This window comes from Nomascus leucogenys, chromosome 8 (assembly GCF_006542625.1).
Source record: "Nomascus leucogenys isolate Asia chromosome 8, Asia_NLE_v1, whole genome shotgun sequence".
Classification (NCBI taxonomy): domain Eukaryota; kingdom Metazoa; phylum Chordata; class Mammalia; order Primates; family Hylobatidae; genus Nomascus; species Nomascus leucogenys.
Genome location: NC_044388.1, coordinates 66660609 through 66684156, shown reverse-complemented (window position 1 = coordinate 66684156; position 23548 = coordinate 66660609). Strand labels below are relative to the sequence as shown.

General features: G+C 42.5%; 2 protein-coding genes across 3 annotated transcripts in view; one reads left to right on the top strand and one right to left on the bottom strand.

Annotated features, from left to right (window-relative positions):
* DEK (DEK proto-oncogene) overlaps positions 1-1762 on the top strand; it is a 39059-nt gene extending 37297 nt beyond the window's left edge. For both annotated transcript variants that reach the window (XM_030817365.1, XM_030817366.1), the window contains one exon: positions 218-1762. In XM_030817365.1, coding sequence (XP_030673225.1) covers positions 218-229 — 12 coding nt within the window. In that variant the 3' untranslated portion in view covers positions 230-1762. The remainder of the gene's footprint in view (positions 1-217) is intronic.
* A 328-nt stretch (positions 1763-2090) lies between these two features.
* KDM1B (lysine demethylase 1B) overlaps positions 2091-23548 on the bottom strand; it is a 67184-nt gene continuing 45726 nt past the window's right edge. The window contains exons 14-22 of the mRNA XM_012509101.1: positions 22903-23074; positions 18919-19046; positions 17056-17187; positions 16379-16453; positions 12017-12133; positions 10822-10947; positions 9480-9602; positions 8013-8165; positions 2091-4000 (exon numbers count right to left, since the gene is read on the bottom strand). Coding sequence (XP_012364555.1) covers positions 3917-4000; positions 8013-8165; positions 9480-9602; positions 10822-10947; positions 12017-12133; positions 16379-16453; positions 17056-17187; positions 18919-19046; positions 22903-23074 — 1110 coding nt within the window. The 3' untranslated portion in view covers positions 2091-3916. The remainder of the gene's footprint in view (positions 4001-8012; positions 8166-9479; positions 9603-10821; positions 10948-12016; positions 12134-16378; positions 16454-17055; positions 17188-18918; positions 19047-22902; positions 23075-23548) is intronic.

The following is a 23548-nucleotide window of genomic DNA, read 5'->3' as shown; positions in this document are numbered from 1 at the left end:
TGGTGTACCTGGGTAGCTGGGCATCTCAAAGTTGCTCTCACAAATACTTGAGGAAGTTCCTGTATACCAGGCAAAGGTGAGGGGAAGATAAGCAGGTAGCTATAATTCTGTATTGATCTCAACTGATTTTTGAAGGACAAAATAGTAAAATAGATGTGGGAAAAATGGGATAAAGGTTTATGATTTATGGCAAAATAATGTTTCACTTTCATTACAGCTAATTTCTTGAGATAGAGGACAGAGAAGATGACTCGTTCCCATAGATCTGAAGATCTGATTTATACCATTATACCAGCAAAGAGAATGTATTTCCTTTTCTAAATCCTTGTTAAGCAACGTTAGTAGAACTTACTGCTGACCTTTTTATCTTGAGTGTTATGTGAATTTGAGTTTGCTGTTTTAAATTGCATTTCTATGCCATTTTTAGTTTAAAATCTTGCATGGCATTAATTGTTCCTTGCTTTTATAGTTGTATTTTGTACATTTTGGATTTCTTTATATAAGGTCATAGATTCTTGAACTGTTGTGGTTTTTAGTGCACTTAATATTAGCTTGCTTAAGGCATACTTTTAATCAAGTAGAACAAAAACTATTATGACCGGGATTTATACACACAGAGATTGCAGTATTTAGTATATGAAATATTTTGAATACACATCTCTGTCAGTGTGAAAATTCAGCGGCAGTGTGTCCATCATATTAAAAATATACAAGCTACAGTTGTCCAGATGACTGAATTGGAACTTTTCTCCTGCATGTGTATATATGTCAAATTGTCAGCATGACAAAAGTGACAGATGTTATTTTTGTATTTTTAAAAAACAATTCGTTGTATATAAAGTTTTTTTATTTCTTTGTGCAGATCACTTTTTAAACTCACATAGGTAGGTATCTTTATAGTTGTAGACTATGGAATGTCAGTGTTCAGCCAGACAGTATGATGGAGCAGTGAAAGTCAATTCAGTGATGGGAACACTGAAGGAACAGTTATCCTGCTTTGCCTCGAAAGTGTCATCAATTTGTAATTTTAGTATTAACTCTGTAAAAGTGTCTGTAGGTACATTTTATATTAAGGACAGACCAAAAATCAACCTATCAAAGCTTCAAAAACTTTGGGAAAGGGTGGGATTAAGTACAAGCACATTTGGTTTATAGTAAATGAACTGATTTTTATTAACTGCTTTTGCCCATATAAAATGCTGATATTTACCGGAAACCTAGCCACCTTCATGATTATGACGAAAGTACCAGATTATAATGCCAGAATATAATGTACAGGCAATCGTGGATATCTCTGACAAAGTGTGTCCCAAAAATAATATACTTTTACATTAAAGAAATTTACCGTTTCTCTGGAGTTGGGGCTCTTGGCTTTTAGAGTTTGGTTAATCAGTGTTGATTCTAGATGATCAACATAATGGACCACTCCTGAATGAGACTAATTTTGTCTTTCAAATTTACTGTCTTAAATCAGTTTATTAAATCTGAATTTTTAAAACATGCTGTTTATGACAGAATGACACATTTGATGTACCAATTAAGTGTTGAAAAATATCTTTGCATCATAGAACAGAAATATATAAAAATATATGTTGAATGTTAACAGGTATTTTCACAGGTTTGTTTCTTGATAGTTACTCCGACACTAGGGAAAGGTAAATACAAGTGAACAAAATAAGCAACTAAATGAGACCTAATAATTGGCCTTCGATTTTAAATATTTGTTCTTATAAACCTTGTCAATAAAAATAAGTCTAAATCACTGGTGTTTTAAGTCTCTTGCATTTGGTATCTTACAGGTGTATATAGCATTTCCTTCCCTATGGTGAATAATTCTGAAAAGGGATTTTTAAATTGATTCAGCCCTATAACCTATACAATTTGGAACACTCTTTTGTGGTAATGGACCATTTTCTTGGAGTGACTTCACAAAACTTACCAATAATTAAGGTTAATTTTATGACCATTTAAAGAAGGTAAGTAGTGATGCATGGAGTATTTGGAAGTGAGGAAATGGAGTTGTTCTGTATGAAAGTTCTTGGTGAGTGCACACACTTATTAAATGGATGTATCACCACTACAGTACAGAGTACATTTGAAAATCTAGTTTTTTATTAAGTAGTTTTACACAACCAGCTATTCATGAACTGTAGTTAAAACATTGTAAATTTGTATATTTACTGCTACTCAATTACAAAATCTTCAGATGGCATTGAAAAAACATATCCAAAGTAACTCAAGAAAAAAGTACCATGGCTTCTTAATCAAATGAAGTATGTCACTTGATAGGAAGTTTAATACACACATTTACCATACTTTAAAGTAGGTTTTCCCCTACTTGTAGCACAGTTCAAGTGCCTGGAAACTAACATAATAATTTACTGTTAACCATTTCAAACTTAACATTTTGCATTTATCACTTTAAAACACATGCTGTCTAAACATTTTAATACATGATACTTTAAAGCAGAATACTTGCCAGTCAGTACCAATGAGTCTCAACAAATAACCTAAATATCAGAGTTGTCTTGGGTTAACTTTGAGATATACAGCTGTTGGCTTGTTTTGGGACCACACTTTGGGGGGCGGGCGGTGGGGGAGGTGTCTTAAATGCCTGAGGTTCACTGCACATTGTGTGTTAGGTATTTACTCGTGTAAACTGACCTACTTTAAAATTTTTAAAATACTCAATATTTTGAAGTCTCTTTAAAGTCATATTTAGTCCCTTTTTTAAAGCAAACCAATACAATTACTGTTCAAAAACAAAAGCATATTTCTAACCTGTATACTGAAGTTTCTTGGCAAAATAGGCATCCTGAAGACCCTGAAACCAGTGTTTATTTTAGAATGAGATGATATATTAAACTGTTTTCTGCCATGAGTGTTTTTAAAAAAAGATAAAATACTTGCCATGTTCTTAGGCCTTTAAAATATAGCCTATAAAATGTGTACTAGTTAGGAGAGCTCACATTTTTCTGCAGTTTTCCAGTGGACCTGCCTGTGGAATACTGTAAAGAAAAGTCTGCAAAAATATTCCTAGCAATTGAATCAGTTCTTTTAAATAAGAAGTGGAGAGGGGCTTTGATTAAATTATTCTGACAAGTTTTTTTTGCTAGTGGTTGCCAAAATTAAGGATATTTAGAGTGTCCTATCACCCAAATTTGGCTTTAAGAAAAAGCTATATTCTGTGTCTATAGTGTGAAGCCCACACTATCTGTGTGTCATGCTCAATGATGCAATACCTATCTGGAAACTTTCCTGTTTTGCCAATGGGTGCACAAATCAAACATTTTATCACAAAAGATACTTGAATTTAAATTTCTTTTGAACACCCAATGGGAGGAGATATGTACAATACAAAATACCTAGAAGCTTCATTTTACTGTCAACTGGAGTTTGTGCTGTATCCAAAAAAAAGTTCTATCTAAATTTTAAGTAAAAGCTCAATATTGGACCTACATAAAAATTAAGGCTGATTGGTAAAGATATTGATAAATTGTCACAGAAGAAAAACATGGCTTTATCTGGTTTTTAAATGATTCCTGCTTGATTGACTTGGTTTCTCAACGTATGAAAATTAATCAGCCATATAAAATGTGAAATCCAAAGGGTACTTCCAACCATGGAACAATCAAATCCATGGCCTCAATTGAAACTTACATTCTGCTTTATTCTGAAATCCAGACTTTCAGCAGTAGTTGAACCTATGGAAAATGCAATTAAATCTAAGTGCTTATAGATTTTCGAGGTCAGTGCTTTCAGTGATGAAATAGGTTTACATTACCATATCGCCTTAGAAACATTTCAGTTTTGCTATGTAGAGAGGGTTTTTTCCCCCTCTTATAAAACTGAGGTTTAACATGTGATTCAAATTTTCCCATCTGGGGTACAGAAGAAAGCTGGGTCCACCGAATTCTTAAAATGCCGCAATCTTGCTTGCTTCTCGAACGCCACTCAAATATGCCCCTGTAACAGTTTGTGGGAAATGCCTGTTTGTTGCCTGTAAAACATAATTACATAATTTGAGATCATGCATAAAGAATTGGTTGATACCAAAAGGTAAAACAAGGTTAGACTTTATCTGGTCTAACAAAGATTTATGCCACTCCTATGCACTCATATTCACACACACCCATCGTTAACACTGGAACTTTTCTGGTTATCTGGCCATGCATTGTCAAATTCACTCATTGTATGCTATCTTGAAGTACTATGCAGCACTCTTTAAAATACTAAGTATCTATATGTGACAGGTACTAGAGTTAAGAACAATTAAGACACAGTCCCTCCCATCAGACAAGTAATGTAGCTGGTACAATCACAGGCGAAACAAGTACAAAAGATGAATGGCAGTTCAGCCAAGCCACAGATGGCGTTTTGCTAGACGGGTAGAAAAAATAGGTAGAGAGTTAAGTTACTCAAAGGATATACCAGGGACCGTAAATTCAATAAGAAAAAGACAAAATGTGAGTGAGGGCTGTTGGATTGGGAGGAAGTAAAACGACTCAATGATAGGAGAACCTCCCTCAAGGAATGGCTGTGGTGGGAATAGAATAAGCAAACCAGGAGGATAGGGGAGGACAGGATAGGAGGAGGCCTGATTAGTGATTAAGTAATTATGACAAGGTCTGAGATGTGGCTGTGGAAAGGCGTAGCTGAAGAGGAGCTGAACAGACCACAGAAAATGGAGGATAAGAAATGGAGAGGTGAAGTGAAGTGTAGTTACGTAAACTGATGCCTGGGTAAAAGGGAAAACCTCCAGGGGCCAAAGGCTTCAATGAATGGGGGAGTGATTACATCAGCAGGAATATAGTGACTAGTTGGGGGACAAAGTGGCAGTGAGGGAAGGAAGCCTCAGAAATAGGTTTTTAGAAGAAGGCGTGGTGGCTCACGCATGTAATCCCAACGCTTTGGGAGGCGGGCAGATCACTTGAGGTCAGGAGTTCGAGACCAGCCTGACCAACATGATGAAACCTCATCTCTACTAAAAAAAATAAAAAATTAGCCGGGCACAGTGGCACACACCACCTGAGGCAGAATCGCTTGAACCCAGGTGGCAGAGGTTGCAGTGAGCCAAGATCGTGCCACTGCACTCCAGCCTGTGCGACACAGCGAGACTCCATCTCAAACAAAAAAAAAAAGAAAAAGGCGAGGTAGTAATTGCAGCAAAGGAAAGCAAGAAGCCATCTAAGCCATGTTCATGACCCTAAGGCACAGTAGCCTGAAACCGCCATCTCTCGGAAGCTGCTGACATTTGTTGTCTGGCATGCAGCCTTTATCCCCTTACAGAGTAAGGTCTTCATAGGCCAAGGAGTAATCAAAGTCATCTGGTTTTTAGATGTCATTCTTTTGTTTTGGTTTGAAAAAGAGTCTCACGCTGTCTCCCAGGCTGGAGTGCAGTGGTGTGATCTTGGCTCACTGCAACCTCCGCCTCCCAGGTTCAAGCGATTCTACCCCAGCCTCCTGAGTAGCTGGGACTACAGGCGCCCGCCACCACGCCCAGCTGTTTTTTGTATTTTTAGTAGCGACGGGGTTTCACCATGTTGGCCAGGCTGGTCTCAAACTCCTGGCCTCAGGTGATACACCTGTCTCAGCCTCCCAATGTCCTGGGATTACAGGCGTAAGCCATCGCACCCAGCCAATATATTCTTTTGTAAACAAAAACATTCACTATATTTTAGATGAAACAATGAGACGTGTACTTCTAAACCATATTAAACAAAGTAGGAACACAGGTGAAAGAGTGGTAACAATTCATTTTAAGTTTGGGGTTGGGGGCAGGGGTTTTAACAAAAAGCAAACCAATTCATCCCAAAGAATCCTTAGAAAATCTCAGCCATTGGAAGTATGAGGAACCATGGAGGCAGCGGTTAGCAAGGGGTGAAAACAGGATTGGCTTAAAGACTATAAAGAACAATTATTAATAGATCCCTCATCAGATTCCCCACTTGACCGGCTGCAACTCCTTAGAGGTGTGACTTAGAGATCAGGGCGAAGCACCAAATGAAATGGGGATGAAGTGAAATGAAGCCTTTATAACTAACAATGAAGCTTCCAGTGCCCACAGTGCCAGGGGCTGAGCTTCCACCACACAGGAAACTAACTGTTCCCAGGTAGTGATGTTTGGGAATCCGGCCACTGGTTGATAAGCTTGCTGGAGCTTTCACAAAGCTTTTTAAAAAATGCCTTGCTCGAATCTAAGTCAACAGTGATGGATCGGGGATTTGGACATGTAGCAGGCAAAGACTGCAGCACACAAAAATAGGAATTCTGAGACTGAGGAAACCAGGGAGGGAAGGAGCAGGAAAGCAAAAACATCCAAAGCTTTAAAACTTAGAAACAAGTTATAACAAGAGGATGCTACCAAAAGGGAACATTCTGCAAACAAGAAAGTGCTCATAAAGTAAAAGCCAAAATTTTAAAAGTCAATTAGAGAGTTGGATTTTAAAATCTCCCCCAAAAGTAGCATAAGAGATGAATAATAATAAAGAGGAAAAATCAGATGGTCAATTCAAAATTTCCAAGATATGGAACAGAATCTCTAGAAAGAAAGAGAAAAAACTCATCTTTATTTGAGCAGATAAGAAAATGAAGTAAAAGGATCAGAAATCAGAATAGCAAAACATTTTTCAACAGAAGTAAATCAAGAAAGAGAGGAATCTTGGAAATAAAGGCCCAATGCTGGAGAGTGATTTTAAAAAAGAGAGACCCAGGCCAGGCACAGTGGCTCACGCCTGTAATCCCAGCACTTTGGGAGGCTGAGGCAGGTGGATCATGAGGTCAGGAGATCTCAAGACCATCCTGGCTAACACGGTGAAACTCCGTCTCTACTAAAAATATAAAAAATTAGCCGGGCGTGGTGGCGGGTGCCTGTAGTCCCAGCTATTTGGGAGGCTGAGGCAGGAGAATGGCATGAACCCAGGAGGCGAAGCTTGCAGTGAGCTGAGATCGTGCCACTGCACTCCAGCCTGAGCGACAGAGAGAGACTCCATCTCAAAAAAAAAAATAAAATTTAAAATAAAATAATTAAATTAAATTAAATTAAATAGACCCAGGAGGACACTCTGCAGTAATCTCAGAGGTCAACCAGTGTGGACCAGAGCAGAGGGAAGAGGACTCGGGAAGGGGACATTTCAAGGATTGGAGCTAGCAGGCCAGCTCAGACAGTGTCAACTGTAAATGAGAGACAAACGCAGGGTATGGGAGACATGGGGAGAGGTACCAAAGGAATTAAGCTAATGACCAAAGGAGCCATTGTAACTGCCAAGAAAACAAAACTGTGTAGGAAGGTATCAATGGACACCTTGGCTAAGCAGTAAACAACATTTACACAGCCATGTAAATACCGATACCAATTAAATTAAAAGTGTGAAATAACCATGTTGAGCAAATGGTGCAGAGACTAAACAGGCTAAGTCTTTAACCCAACAGGGAGGCAGTCAATAATGTCTGTCTAATGCTAAATCAGAAGATGACATCATAGGCCAGGCATGGTGGCTCACACCTGTAATCGTAATACTCTGGGAGGCTGAGGTGGGAAGACTGCTTAAGGCCACGGGTTTGAGACCAGCCTGGGCAACACCGCAGACCTCGTCTCTACAAAAAATTAAAAAAAAAAATTAGCCAGGCTTGGCGGCACATGCTGCAGTCCCAGCTACTTGAGTAGCTGAGGTGGAAGGGTCACCTGAGCCTGGGAGTTTGAGGCTGCAGTGAGCTAGGATTGCACCACTGCACTCCAGTCTGGGCCACAGAGCAAGACCCTGTCTCAAAAAAACAGAAAGAGAGATGGCAATATAAACACTTTTGAAATATGAAGTCCAGAAGGAATAGTTGGAAGGTTAAAAACGGCTGCCTCTGGGAGCAAGAAGAGGACACTGAGAAGGCTTCTGATGTCTATGGTCATAAGACTTTCGACAGTATTTGAATTGGTTTTTAAACTCTGGGCAGATATCATTTAGATGAAAGAAAGGAATCAAAATACAAATAATTGGGTTTGGAATCAAGATCCATACCTCACCGGCGAAAAAGATGGTTCCTTGAATGTCTTCAGCAATGATATCGTAGGCCTCCCCACTTCCACCTGTCTTCACAAAACTGTATGCCATCTGGATCCACGGGTCTGTGCTCCACCGAGTGACAAAATACTTTGTGGGATCTGGGACCTCCTATGTCCAATAGAAAGGAATTATGAAGTAGGATCAAGAAGGGACATAGACGGCCGGGCACAGTGGCTCACACCTGTAATCCCAGCACTTTGGGAGGCTAAGGCGGGCGGATCAGAAGGTCAGGAGATCAAGATCATCCTGGTTAACACGGTGAAACCCTGTCTCTACTAAAACTAGAAAAATTAGCCAGGCGTGATGGCGGGTGCCTGTAGTCCCACCTACTCAGGAGGTTGAGTCAGGAGAATGGCGTGAACCCGGGAGGCGGAGCTTGCAGTGAGCCGAGTTGGCGCCACTGCACTCCAGCCTGGGCCAAAGAGTCAGCCTGGGCCAAAGAGTGAGACTCCGTCTCAAAAATAAATAAAATGAAATAAAATAAGCAGCATATCTGAATGCCCTTTCTCTTTAATTTATGTAACTTTTGAGTCATTTCACTTCTATTTCTACTCCTTTATTTCAAAAAGATATAAGCCATGGCCATTTACAAATCTCCAGAGATGGTGAGATTTAGTACACTGGCAAACAAAGTATCCTGAGCTCCTTGGAGAAAAGAGACTATCTGCATGTGTGGGATATTAAAAAAAAAAGCTGGACAAGCCTCTTCTTAAAAGGAAAGCTGTAGTCAAAGCTTCTAGGGCTTCAGTAAATATAGAATCCATGTAGAAAACACTGAGCCTTTTATATCCTTACAAAAAAAAAAAAAAAAGGGAAGTGTGTATGATGTGAGAAGAAAAAGGAAGGAAGACAATTGTGTGAAAAAAGGTACAGGACACTTTCACAGGCAGAACCATGTCCCCCTCAAATTCCTATGTGGACACCCTAACCCTCAGTGACTCAGAATGTGACTGTATTTCGTGATATGGTCTCCAACGGGTAATTACTTTAAAGTGAGGTCACCGGGGTGAGCCTTAATCTAACCTGATTTGTGTCCTTGTAAGAAGAGGAGATGAGGACACAGACACACACAGAGGGAAACCCATTGAGGACACAGGAAGAAGACGGCATCTACCAGCCAAGCAGAGAGGACCCAGGAGAAACCAACCCTGCCGACACCTGAATCTCAAGCTTCCAGCCTCCAAAACTGTAAGGAATAAGTTTCTGTTGTCTAAGGCAGCCCCAGTCTGCGGTACTCTGTGATGACAGCCCTCAAAGACTAATCTCAGTGCTGAGGTGGGCAGTGGGACTCTAAAAGAAAGAAGACTGTGGCCCCTGCCTTTCTTCCCGTGATTCTCAGTGACGCTGGCTGCTTGGGCTTCACACCTGCTCTGGATAGCAAGCACGGCTTTCCCCTTTCAGGGAGGGCTTCCTCTCTCTCACCTGCTCCTTGAATAGCTCCCGGAGCGTGGCCATGCACTGCTGCAGCACCTGTTTGTCGTCCAGGGTCCTCACGGATGCAACAGCCTCCCCAGCAATCACAGACATCAGCACGCTGTGCTTCTTCTGGAGACATGAAAGGGAAAAAGCAGGAGGTCTCTGAGTGCTCAGCTCCCACAGATAAGGGCCTCTTTTTTTTTTTTTTTTTTTAAAGGAGACAGAGTTTTGCTCTGTCACCCAGGCTGGAGTGCAATGGCACAATCTCGGCTCACTGCAACCTCCACCTCCCAGATTCAAGTGACTCTCCTGCCTCAGCCTCCAGAGTAGCTGGGATTACAGGCATCTGCCACCATGCCCAGCTAATTTTTGTATTTTTAGTAGAGACGGGGTTTCACCATGTTGGCCAGGCTGGTCTCAAACTCCTGACCTCAGGTGATCCGCCCACCTCGGCCTCCCAAAGTGCTGGGATTACAGACATGAGCCACTGCACCCAGCCAAGAGCCTCACTCACACAAGTTAAATTTCACTATTTCTGGCTGCCCCTTATCCTCACGTCACTCGCCAGTCCATTTTCCTCGCAAACACGCATTACTCATCCATCCACTCTATTGCTTCCTGCTGGGGAAAAAAAAAACACTCAGAAATGTAAATAGCAACTTTAGGGTTCCCTTGGCTGTTCACTAATTAAAGCTTGCTTCGGAAGAAGTAGAAAGAGATAGAGAAGGAAAATCTGCAGATAAAACAATGGAAAAAAAAAAAAACCTCAAATGGTAAAGAAAATCTGCCCTCAGCTCCTATGTGAAACCTTTTAAGACAAAGTTTCTTGAAACTGAAAGTCAGAAATAGCTGCGATTCTTTCGTGTGGCAGCAACATGACGGCAGGGAAAGTGACCACCACCGTCCAGCTCTGGGTATGCCATTCTCCTCTCTCCTTCCTTCCCTCAGCTCTCACATCTGCTGACACTCACACCCTCCCTCACCAATCATACATCCCTTCCCAGCTCCCTAGAGGACCCTCACAGAGGAAGTTTCATGCACCACTCATTGACTCTGCCATCTCCAACTTCACCTCTGAGGAATTCCCCTACAGCCTGAAATGACAGTTTCCACAAGCATCCAATTCATGTCCCAGGGAGCAACATGAGGACTTCAAGAAGACATAGCAAATACTGGGGCTCCTTTCCTATAGGAAAATGTTCAGTCCAAGTGTCCTCCCAGAATATAAACATAGACCCAGGGTCTCCATGATGTTCGTTAGTTCCTGAGCTTGATAGGTGAGTAATTATCACATCAAATTCTAAACTTTAAGATGGAAATTCAAACCACACTTCTTGAATGATTTTACCTGGGGATCCATGTCATAGAACACGGCAAAAAGTCCTCGCTTGCTGGCACTGGGAGGAACGTGACCAAAAAAGTCAGCCCCTTGAACTTTACTGTCCCAAAATCTATATGGAAATTGCAAGGCAATCTGCAAAGTGAGCAGAAGAAAGATGGTTAGGTGTTTGTCGTCACAAAACCACAGGCAATCTCTAAGCAGCAACCTGTAGCTCTACTCTAAAACAAACACACTGCCTGAAAGAACAACCCCAAATACCGCTCTTTCCATTCTCCTCACCTCCTTTTTTCCCTTGTGAACTCCTTGGTTGTTTTTTGTTTTGTTTTGTGTTTTTTGGGGTTTTTTTTTTTTTTTTTTTTTGAGACGGAGTTTTGCTCTTGTTGCCCAGCTGGGTGTGCAATGGAGTGATCTTGGCTCACTGCAGCCTCCATTTTCTGGTTTCAAGTGATTCTCCTGCTTCAGCATCCCAAGTAGCTGGGATTACAGGTGCACACCACCACGCCCAGCTAATTTTGTATTTTTAGTAGAGATGAGGTTTCACCATGTTGGTCAGGCTGGTCTTGAACTCCTGACCTCAGGTGATCCGTCCTCCTCAGCTTCCCAAAGTGCTGGGATTACAGGCATGAGCCACTGTGCCCAGCCCAGCTCCTTGCTTTTGATGCCACTCAGTTCCATTCCCATGGATAATGGAACCCACTGGCAACCTACAAGCTAGTCTGAAGATGCCCAGCATTCCTAAGACTCACTCCTGGGCGTATGTCCCTAAGTTAAACTCTCACTACTCATAAGTCTGTCAGAATCTGCTGCAGCACTGGCCCATTCTGCTACAGGAGATATTAAAGGCAGGAGAAATAAACCACTGTTCCTCACTGGGGCCAATGAGTGGAAAGCAGACAAGAAAGCAAGCAGAAGGGGTAAAAAAAAAAAAAAAAGAGGATAAAAGAATTGCTTAAACCAAATTCAAATTCTGAATAACAAGATTCTTTCTCCTAACGTCAAAACTCACAGACCTCAGCCAGCTCTCCCCCTTTCGTTTTGATAATATTCTTTTGTGTTCTTCATGAACAATTACTCAAATGAAAAGGAAATCTTTGAGTTTTATTTGTATTCAGATAGTACCCACTACTTCTCCATATCAGAAGTTAACATCTATCCTCTGACATTAATCTCTTTCTTCTGAGGATGAAGTCATTTAAGTCACCTTTTCAATGATGCCTGCCCCTAAGCTGTTGATAGCCTTCATCTTCTTCTCTGACAACGGTGGATTAAACTGAATGGCACCTTTCTGTAGTAAGGCCAGTGGTACAGTGACTAATACCTGTGGAAAATAATTAACAGTTAACACACAAACAGCAACAGAACCTCACACTACAACTACACTGGTATCAACAACCCATGCTGTTATACTGGCAAGAACAAGGGCTGCCATGTGCAGCTCTGCAGGTTGTTCACTGCACAAGGGTGCCAATGCCTGGCTAAGCAGAAGTGGCAACCACAGGGAAGAATTTGCAAAAAAGGTCCTGATGGCTAATAATAATCATAGATAAGAGTCAGCAGAGGCCAGGTGCGGTGGCTCACGCCTGTAATCCCAGCACTTTGAGAGGCCGAGGCGGGCAGGTCACCTGAGGTCAGGAGTTCAAGACCAGCCTGGCCAACATGGTGAAACCACGTCTCTACAAAAATACAATTAGCTGGGCGTGGTGGCGGGTGCCTGTAGTGCCAGATACTTGGGAAGCTGAGGCGGGAGAATCTCTTGAACCTGGGAGGCGGAGGTTGCAGTGAGCCGAGATCACGCCACTACACTCCAGCCTGGGCGACAGAGCGAGACTGTCTCAAAAAAAAAAAAAAAAAAAAGTCAGCAGAACCCAACCCTGAAAAGCAGTACTTGAGGAGGAAAGAGCCCTAACTATGGAGTCAGAACTTTGTGCATCATTCCTGATACATTCTACTGTGTGGCCAAGCCTGCCACTCATCTCTGCCATACATCTATAAAATGAAGGTACTATCTGCCCCACTAACCTCTGAGAATCAGGGTGATGCTTTAAAACTAAAATTTACAAGATACATCAATATGCTTCAGAAGTGGTGAAGCACATCACAAACATTAGGAATTGGACATTTCTGGCTCCAGACCCCATTATTGTTGCTACAATCAGGACACCATTACTACTACTGCCAGCTCCAGAATCATGCCACATACAGAACCACGTGCACCAGCAACATGCATGCCTTACGGTCTCCTTCTTGACTTGTGGTTACTGACTAAACCCTGAAACTTTCATGAACCCTGCTGCAGAAGAACCAAACACCTCCACCATTGTGTGCTCTCAACAGAGGCAGCAGAAGGGAAGCAAAAGTCAACCTACACCTTCTAAATCTCATGCCAGTGCATCAGATTGGCTGGGCTGGGCTGGATGGATGTTTAGAAACCTGCTGTAGGGAGCTGGGGAAGAATGTGTGTATTTACTTTCTAATATCTGCAGTACAGAATGACACCCTAGGATCAGAGTGGAATGGAGTTGAAGACCAAGCACCCAATCTACCTGAGGCTTCAAAGATTTTGTATATTTGGCTTAACTCTCAATTCTAGGATCACAGGAAGCTCAGAGTTCTGTGATTTTGTCACTATTTTCTGCCACATGAAAATTTTATAAAGTATAAAATATGTTCTCTATCATCAAGAAGTTTATAATCTATTTACAGATAATTACCATGCAACCAAAAAAATGAGGCAAACCACAACAAAAAACCAATTACTATCCAATTAAATTACATATAAGAACTGCAAGAAAATAAATAAAATCTAGATTTTTTTTCCCTTTTTTTTTTTTTTTTTAAAGAGACAGGGTCTTGCTCTGTTGCCCCGGCTGGAGTGCATTCTCCAACTCCTGGGCTCAAACTCCAGCCTCAAACTCCTGGGCTCAAGTGATCCTCTTGCCTCAGCTTCTTGGAGTAGCTGTGACCATGGGTGTGCAGCACCATGCCCAGCTATTTTTTTTATGTTTGGTAGAGATGGGGTCTCACCATGTTGCCCAGGCTGGTCTCAAACTCCTGGCCTCAAGCCATCTTCTCGCTTCAGCCTCTCAAAGTGCTGTGATTACAGGCGTGAGCCACCCATGCCCACAAATCTAGATGTTTTCTTAATGACAAAATAGCACTAAAAAGCATAAGAACTTGAGTAGCCCAGGTGCAGTGGCTCACACCATAATCCCAGCACTTTGGGAGGCCGAGGCGAGAGGATTGCTTAAGACCACGAGTTCAAGACCAGCCTGGACAACACAGGGAAACACTGTCTCTACAAAAACAAATTTTTTAATTAGCTGAGTGTGGTGGCATGTGCCTGTGGTCCCAGTTACACAGGAGGCTGAGGTGGGAGCACTGCTCAAGCCCAGGAGTTCGAGGCTGCTGTGAGCTACAAGCTGCACCACTGCACTCCAGCTTGGGCAACAGAATAAGACCCTGTAAAAAAAAACAAAAAAACAAAAAAACAAAAAACCTTGGGTAAACAAAAAGGCAAATGACATAAACACATCCATCCTAGTAAGGAACGAAAGCGAGATGTCAATGGAGGCAGCCTAGACCTAGTTAGTTTGCCAGAGGTTCATCGGTCTATCACGTTGGGTTGAAAATTTTTCTCTTACAAGTTTGGGGAAACTTCCAATGCAAACTGTGATGCGTGCTAGCTACAATAAAAATATTTGTTTTAAACATTTCAAAGTGCAGCCTGAAGCTGTGCCCTAATTTCTCCAGAAGGCTGGAATACAAACACAGAAACGCACAAGTACTGGCCAGGGTCAGGCAGAGAGTAACAAAGCAGGGAAGTTATAACCAGCTTGCTGTCCTGGACACCAAGAAGTGGAGCCACAGAACAGCAGAGGCTGAACTGTCGGGTGACTTGCAATTTTAAAAGGTAGTATTTTTAAACACAGTTTATCACCAGGCAGAACCTATTAAGAGCTTACAGAAAAGGTCACTGCAGACAAGGTTCTCAACCACGGCTGCACACTGGAATCACTTGAGAAGCTTTAAAAACATGACTAGCCGGGCATGGTGGTGCATGCCTGTAGTCCCAGCTACTCGAGGGAGGCTCAGGTGAGAGGATCCCTCACTCCAGCCTGGGCGACAGACTGAGACCCTGTCTCTGAAAAAAACAAACAAAAAATCGAGGCCAATTCAACAAGAATGTATCAGGGTGGGGCGTTGCAACCTTTCTTTGTAAGCACCTCCCAGGTGATTCTGATGTGCAGCCCAGGGATTGCTGCCCAAAATCTCCTAGTTGGTTAATGGCAGGAATAATGCTAGGACCCCCTACCCCAACTAACTCATTCCCTAGACCTGTCTTTCCCATGTGACAGGCAGTCCTTTATTTCTGTATGAAAATCAAGGACTATGAAATAAGTTTTCGATACCTGAAGTGTAGGAAGCACAGCTAGTCTAGGAACTAGTGATAGTTCATCCATTATATTTTTTCACAGTCACTTAAGATATAACTAAACTTAAATTTTCAAGGTTTACTAAATCCCCTCTACCCCATGGAGGCACCTTTATTCTCCAGTACTATAAATCTCAGTGTGATTTCAGGCATTCGATTCAACAGTACCTTGTACTGTTCACCTACTAAAGCTGTTTACAAAAAATTGAAGCCATATGAAAGTACTTCTGATAGTTTCAAGATTTCAAGATGAAAACAGAACTTTCTTGATCTGAAAAAGGATTCTGTGGTTAAAAAAAATGTGGAGAGCACAGAATAAAAGTAAAATAGATTTCTTTAATGAAGTAAAATAGACTTCTTTAATGCAGGACTTCTCAGAGCCTTTAATATACTTCTATTTGGGCAGGGCGCAGTGACTCACGCCTGTAATCCCAGCACTTTGGGAGGCCAAGGCGGGCGGATCATGAGGTCAGAAGATTGAGACCATCCTGGCTAACACGGTGAAACCCCATCTCTACTAAAAAATACAAAAAAAAAAAAAAATTAGTCGGGCATGATCGTGGGTGCCTGTAGTCCCAGCTACTTGGGAGGCTGAGGCAGGAGAATGGCGTGAACCCGGGAGGCGGAGCTTGCAGTGAGCCGAGTTCGCGCCACTGCACTCCAGCCTGGGCGACAGAGCGAGACTCCGTCTCAAAAAAAAACAAACAAAAAAACAAACAAACAAAAAATATATATATACACATACTTCTATTTAACCCTATACAACTCCTATTTAATCCTAAAAGTAGAGTATCGTACACAATACTTCCCAAACTTACTTGGTCTTGCCAAACATATTTGGCCAAGGAATTTTTTTTCTTGTTCAACTCTCAGGACTAATGTGCCCTAGAACTCACCTCAAGGAACACAATTCAGAATTCCATCTGCCATGAGTCTATACAGTGTTAGAGCAATGAAATCGGCTTTGCATATCTACATACAATTAAGTGGAGATACATAACTTACCAGAAATCCAACAAGGGTCCAGGCAGATTCCCAAAGAAAAACTCCGTGATAGGAAAGATTTCTCCTTCCCTCCAAGCCCCCGGCAGCAAAGGTTTCTACCCACCCTTGTACTGCCCTAGCTCTTACCTTTTGTGCAGAATACCCTGTGCCGTCTGTAGTGGTAACCTGCACTTCATCTCCAGAATAATCAATACTCTGCACCTGCTCAAAAAGCAATTGTGAAAAAAAGTGAGGGATGGAGCCACGTGATCCAGGATCCTTTCCGATTCTCATATTACATGAATTTACATCTCTCTAAGGCTAAGGGGAATCTTTTCCTGGCATTCAGAGATCTAAACCATTGTTACAGCTGAACTCAGGGAGTTAGAATTTATACTGTGTCAGAATATACAAAATAAACACTGTGTCGGAATATAGAAAATAGTTATAATATGATGTGAAGGGAAATACAGTTAAGTAATCACCCCCATGATTACAATAACACGCAATACAAATGCACTGAGACAAAGATTTGAAGGGAAAATTTTAAAGTGAAAATAACCACTGGGTTAGGAAGGTTGCGAAGCAATTTGAATACCTTCTTCTTAATAGAAATGCACTGGGGCCACTACGGTTTCCAAGCAGCAGCAGCTGCCTCACTGACATGGATAATGCTACACAGGCTACGAATGAGCCACAAAAGTACTTCTAGACTCTGGCTCAACGCCAAAGCCAGCCCCGTTCTCCTGCGTGAGCCACATGCTCAGAACTTCACATCCTCCCCAAACAAGGCGAGCCAGAGCCTCCCAGCAGTTGATACTCACTGGAGATTTGAGTCGAATGTCGAGCCCTTCTGCCAGTTTTTCAATTATCACCGAGTACCCGGGAGTTAGCAGAGTGTGGTCACCAGCAAACTGGGCAAAGAATTCATTGTGGTCCCAGGAGCGAGCAGATACCTGGGAAACAAGAGAGGTGGGGGACACAGCAGTGTAAATCCTTGCACCTGTGCCTGAGAGCCAATACGAGGAGCTCCAGGTGGGAACAGCCACCACGGCAGGAGGGCAGGGGACAGGGAGACCAGCCCAGGCAGAGCCCACCATTGGGGGGAGGAAATCTTGATAATTTTATTTGAGGAAAGTTTATTTGAGAACAAAAGGTCTATATGACTTGGGCATGGGTACCACTCCTTGATAAAAATAGAAGCTGATTTTCTATATTGACAACTCTGGCAAAGTAGAATTCTATAAGGGTAAAACTGTATCTGATCAACATATATAAATATGCTATCTGTCCTCAACATGGAAGCTCTACAGAGTAGAAACCCTGCACGATTTTGGAAAACAGCATGATTCCAATCACAATGCAGAACCAAGTGGAAATGGAGAGGTCCCAAAGGGGCCTCTGAAATCATCCGTGGAGTTCTATTCAAAATACAGAGTACTGGAGTATTAAGTTCACAGTTGGTTAAATGAGTTAGGCAAGCTTAAATTTACTTTAACAAGGTAAACAGACCAGACTTGCAAGGATATTCTATTTTGGCTTCTTGAGAGCAGTGTTTTAGACTCCATGGTTCCACTGAAATGACCCAAGGCCCTCTGCAGAGGGCAGGGAAAGGAGGGTAAAGAGACAAGTCCTGGTGCAGTGGCTCATGCCTCTAATCCCAGCATTTTGGAAGGCCAAGGCAGGAGGATCACGTGAGGCCAGGAGTTCAAGACCAGACCTGGCAACATGGCAAGACCCCATCTCTACAAAAAATAAGAAAAATATAGGAGACCCTGCTCTGATTCAGCCCAATAGCCCTCCTTCCTTTGGAGTGATTGATTTCTTTTTTTTCCCCCTAGACAGGGTCTCACTGTATCGCCCAGGCAGCAGTGTGGTAGCACCATCACAGCTAACTGCAGCTTTGACCTCCCAGGATCAAACAGTCCTTCCACCTCAGCCTCCCATATAGCTGGGACTACAGGCACATGTCACTAAGCCCAGCTAATTTTTTGTATGTTTTGTAGAGACAGGGTTTTGCCATGTTGCCCAGGATGGTCTTGAACTCCTGGGCTCAAACAATCCGCCTGTCTTGGCCTCTCAAAGTGCTGGGATTACAGAGGGGAGCCACTGCACCCAGCCTCTTCCTTTGTTTTTATGTATTGAGCTTCTTTCACATGCATTATCTGAAGAAGAGTTTCTCTTGCTTCAAAAAAAAAAGTTTAAAAAACAACCAAAACCACCGTGGGGTTAATATGCTTAGAAGTCATGGTTTTCAAAAACTTTTAAGCAGAATCATTCTTTCCTGTTTATCCAAACCAGCTCAAATTCAATATTTAGACACACAAAACACACACACAAAAAAATACAAGTATTTTCTTTTTTTTTTTTTTTTTTTGAGACCCCAGGCTGGAGTGCAGTGGCGCGATCTTAGCTCACTGCGACCTCCGCCTCCCGGGTTCAAGCGATTCCCCTGCCTCAGCCTCCCGAGTAGCTGGGAGTACAGGTGTGCGCCACCACGCCTGGCTAATTTTTTGTATTTTAGTAGAGACGGGGTTTTACCATGTTGGCCAGGATGGTCTCAATCTCCTAACCTCATGATCCTCCCACCTCAGCCTCCCAAAGTGCTGGGATTACAGGCGTGAGCCACCGCGCCCAGCTTAAACCAAGTATTTTCAAAGCACACCTTTCACAAAACCCAACCGCACCTGGTGAAGGTTGCTGCCACAGGCGTACTCCAGGTTACTGAGATGGAACTGAAGCACCTGTCCCTCCAGCTCACTGAATTGGATACCAGATTCCTTAATAAATGCCTTGTAGATCTCTTCTATCTTTTCTGTAATGGGAATGGATCAAAGCAGAAAAAAAACAGCTTTAACAAGATTCTCCAATTCCTTCTCCTTTGCTTTCAACCTGTCACCCAGCAACACCCAAAACTTCCAAAGTCTTTTCCCAAGTAAAGTGAGAGGGGAAAAGATCTCTTGATAAGGTCCATTTCTCTCAGGAAGAGAAAGTTTACCTTAACCAGAAACAAAGCTATGTAAGTTCTATATCTTCAGAAACATCTCAATTTTGCTTAGTTGAGAAATGGTTTCCTCTTTTGCTCAAGATACAGAAAAACTGTCCCCACACACAGATGTACATGCACACACACAGAAGTTACCATTCTCTTTCTGGTCCTGCTACCATCACCTTAAAGTCAATGCTTACAACATCTCACCTCAACTAAGAGACCTGTAACCTATTGGCTACAGTCTGTCCCAAACAAGAATATTCCATCATGGGCTCGTATCCTGTCAGCACTCTGCCTCCATATCTACAATTACTGGTTGCCTATATAATAAATTCCCCAACCACAGCCAGGCAAAGCTAGCACATTTTAACCTCTCCAAAGGCAGCAGCTACGATCTGCCCACTCACAGGCTCCACTGTGCTGCTTTCAATCTTTTTCCTGGTAAATTCCTACCCTGCAGGATCTGCGACCTCCCACTCTCCCTCGCAGGAATGCCTTCTCCCACCCAATCCCATCCATTCTTTATGGTCGGGCGTCACCGGGCCATGGCAAGCCTCCAGAATTTCTCCCTGTCATCAACTCCAGCCCTTACTTATCTGTCCCACTCAACTGGACCTTGTAACTATATGGACACAGCCCCGTGATCTCATTATTGTCTTACATTCCTTTGTAGCAGGGCTGGAAGAGGGTTCTGGCTTCATATCTGACTAATTCTAAGCATCTCAGTATAGGTTACTTCTTTACAACTGTTCCAGTGATGACAACCATCCAAAGCACATATCACAGACTCCAAGTTTCTTTTTCTGGTGTTTTCTTTTTCTTTTTTTTTTTTCCTGAGACAGGGTCTCACTGTGTCACCCAGGCTGGAGTGCAGTGGCACCATTCCGACTCACTGCAGCCTCAACTTCCTGGGCTCCAGCAATCGGCCTCCCAAGTAGCTGGGACTACAGGCGCCCGCCACTATGCCCAGTTAATTTTTGAATTTTTAGTAGAGATGGGCTTCACCATGTTGCCCAGGCTGGTCTCAAACTCCTGAGCTCAAGAAATCTACCCACCTCAGCCTCCCGAAGTGCTGGGATTACAGGTGTGAGCCACCACGCCCGGTCCCCAAGTTTATAGAATGTCACACACTTCTCTGACTAGAAGCAGAACTGAGTATCAGTTACTTCAAAAATTTTTTTTTAGAACAGCTCAAGGCTTTCATCAAAATGTTCAGTTCTTGCACTAGATTGTAACATGCTGATGCCCAAGAAGCCTCCAGATTTGTGCCTGGCTTTGTTGCTCCTAGACCCCTGGGCTTTGTGCCACTTTCTGTGACTTTTGTAGAAGTCCCATCCTCGCTTCCTGCTGTGCAGTTTCTACATTCCTGTTGGTTTTGTGGAGGGGGGGAACCAAGATTGCTAAGATAGTATATAAAATTAAATATAAACAGACTGAGAGAGGCCTGTGATTTTTTTTTTTTTTTTTTTGGAGACAGTTTCGCTCGTCATCAAGACTGAAGTGCAATGGCCCGATCTTGTCTCACTGCAACCCCTGCCTCCCAGGTTCACGTGATTCTCCTGTCTCAGCCTCCCAAGTACCTGGGATTACAGGCATGCGCCACCATGCCCAACTAATTTTTGTATTATTAGTAGAGATGGGGTTTCACCATGTTAGCCAGGCTGGTCTCGAACTCCTGAACTCAGGTGATCCACCCACCTTGGCCTCCCAAAGTGCTGAGATTACAGGCATGAGCCACCGCGCCCAGCCGAGTGTGATTTTTATGTAAATAATATTTAAAATAGCTTTAGTGCACGTGCTTTCTGAAATGAAATCTAGTCCCTTAGTATTTAGATTCGAGTTTCCCCAGCTTTGTGCTGGTAAGATGAGATCTCAGACAGCTAAGATACCAACAGGCAGGATATAACTATAGCCTTACACAGAGATGTGTGCACTATTATCAAAACTTTTAAACAAGCTATTGATAAGATGAAATACCCACTTACACAGTAAGAATTGCTGAGCCTACCTTAACAACTTGGGTTTTTTATTTGTTTTGTTTGTGAGACAGTGTCTCACTCTGTCACCCAAGCTGAGGTGCAGTGGTGAGATCATAGCTCACCGCAGTCTCTAACTCCTGGACTCAAGCTATCCTCTCCCCTCCTGAGTAGCTGGGACTACAGGTGTGCACCGTCATGCCTGGCCTACAGCTTGTTCTAGGTAAGGGTAAGGCAAAGCATTATCATTAAACATTTTTATCTGGTGACTCTGAAAGAAATGTAATGAAAACTCCAGCCAGTGACTGCAACACAGGTACAAAACACTAACCAAGTCCTCAGAATATCCTGCATGTCAGCCTAATAACTGTTCTCAACTCCAGGAAATTTAACAACCTACGAGTTAGTCTGGACACTGCAACATTTGTTTAAATGATCCCTGTTGACGGGAGTATATTTCTGAAAATGTTCTCTTATAGTATATCAGTCAAAACTTACTAAGGATGATTACAGCGTAGGTCTCTTAGACGTGGTGGGTTGCCACAGTAGAGGGGGAGGGAATAGAGAAAAAGAAGAGATACACAGTCTCTGCTATTAAGAAGTTTACTCCAAACAGAGATGAACTGTATATCAGCCTGAAGAATTGACAGCTCTTGCAAAGAAACATAGTTGAAGCAAATTAACACCTTGCAAACTGAGTTCCAATGTTCACACTACAAGAAACTCCAACATGCCTCCAAGAACTACAGGTGAATACATTCAGGTCACAAAATTGTAGGCCAAATAAATATCAATTTAAGAAGCAATACGGTAAAATTTCAGCTGGCACCCTCGTGAAAATGAGCCACTATGGATGGTCAAGTTTTCTAAATAGTTGTGGCTAATATTGCCCATTTAAGCACAAAAGCCAAAAGATTTTGAATTAAAATTCCTTTTTTTTTTTTTGAAATAGGGTCTTGCTTTGTTGCCCAGGCTGGAGTGCAGTGGTGGGATCATAGCTCACTGGAACCTCAACCTCCTCAGCTCAAAGCTATCCTTCTACCTCAGCCTCCCGAGTAGCTGGGACGACAGACACACACCACCATCACCACTATGCTTGCCCCCCCTCCCCCCTCTTTTTTTTTTATAGACACAAGGCTCACTATGTTGCCCAGGCTGGTCTTGAACTCCTGGGCTCAAGTGATCTTCCCCACTTGGCCTCCCAAATGCTCAGATTACAGGTGTGAGCCACTGTGCCTAATGGGTTAAAATTCTTAAACTGTAATACTCTTGCATTCTTAAAATACACTGGAAAAAACCTTAACTCACTGCTCGACAAAAAGAAATCCTGGCACACAGAAACCCTTATCTAGAAAAGACATTACAGGGTGATGATTTATCACACAGGGCTTACCACATGTTTCCATAAAAGTAAGCTACTCTGGGAAATTTAAAATTAAACATGTAGGTAATTTTGTAAAACACCAGCTATTGTGTAAAGTAAGGTCTGTGTGTGTGTGTGTACACACCGCAAGCATCTAAGGCTCCCTAAAAAAAGTTCTCCTCCCCTGAGAACTTGGAGGATCCATCAGTCCAAAAGAAATGCTCAGGAGAGCTACCCTGTTGCCGACATCCGACCTCGCAAATGAACGATGCCACTGATGATGAAGCTTAGGTAACAACGAAACTGAGATGGAACAATCAGAACACCGTTCTCCCCATACCTCCTAAAGGGACATCTTGGAGCTGAGTCTTATCCTTTCTCCACTCAGAGACAACATCCAAGAGAGCATTAAAATGAAAATCCATGCGCTTGTCAATAGTGGGGTCAGTTATTCTTCCACCTTCCTGAATTAAGTCACATCTTTCTCCAAATTTATGCATGCTGATGCCAAGCTTCAAAATAATAAGAATAAGAAGGTGAAAATTTTCCCTGGAAAAAAATATTTACAGGTTCTAAGCTGAAAATCAGACAGAGCTCTCATGGAGAAAATGGTCTCATACCTCTCAAAAATAAAGCTAAATATGCTTCACAGGGAATGGCAGCAAAGTCAGGCAGTGAAAAAAAACAGCATGAAATCTACAAGATTTTATTTGATGAGAATATGAGAGGGGCACCAATAGCTCCTACGCCATGCCCACTGTAACTTTTTGGCTAATGTTTCAGATGCTAGACACTGCCTGTCCTTGCTCGAACATTCTATCTCCTCTGTGGACGCTCATGTAAATGAACACACAAACACACAAACACTCAGAGCAGAAATTGAAATTGAACTGACCATCAGTAAACATTTCAGAAAAAGCCTTGGGCCCACCAACTCTTCAAATAAACTCTGTAAGACTGCCAGATTAAAGACAGGCTGCCTCATT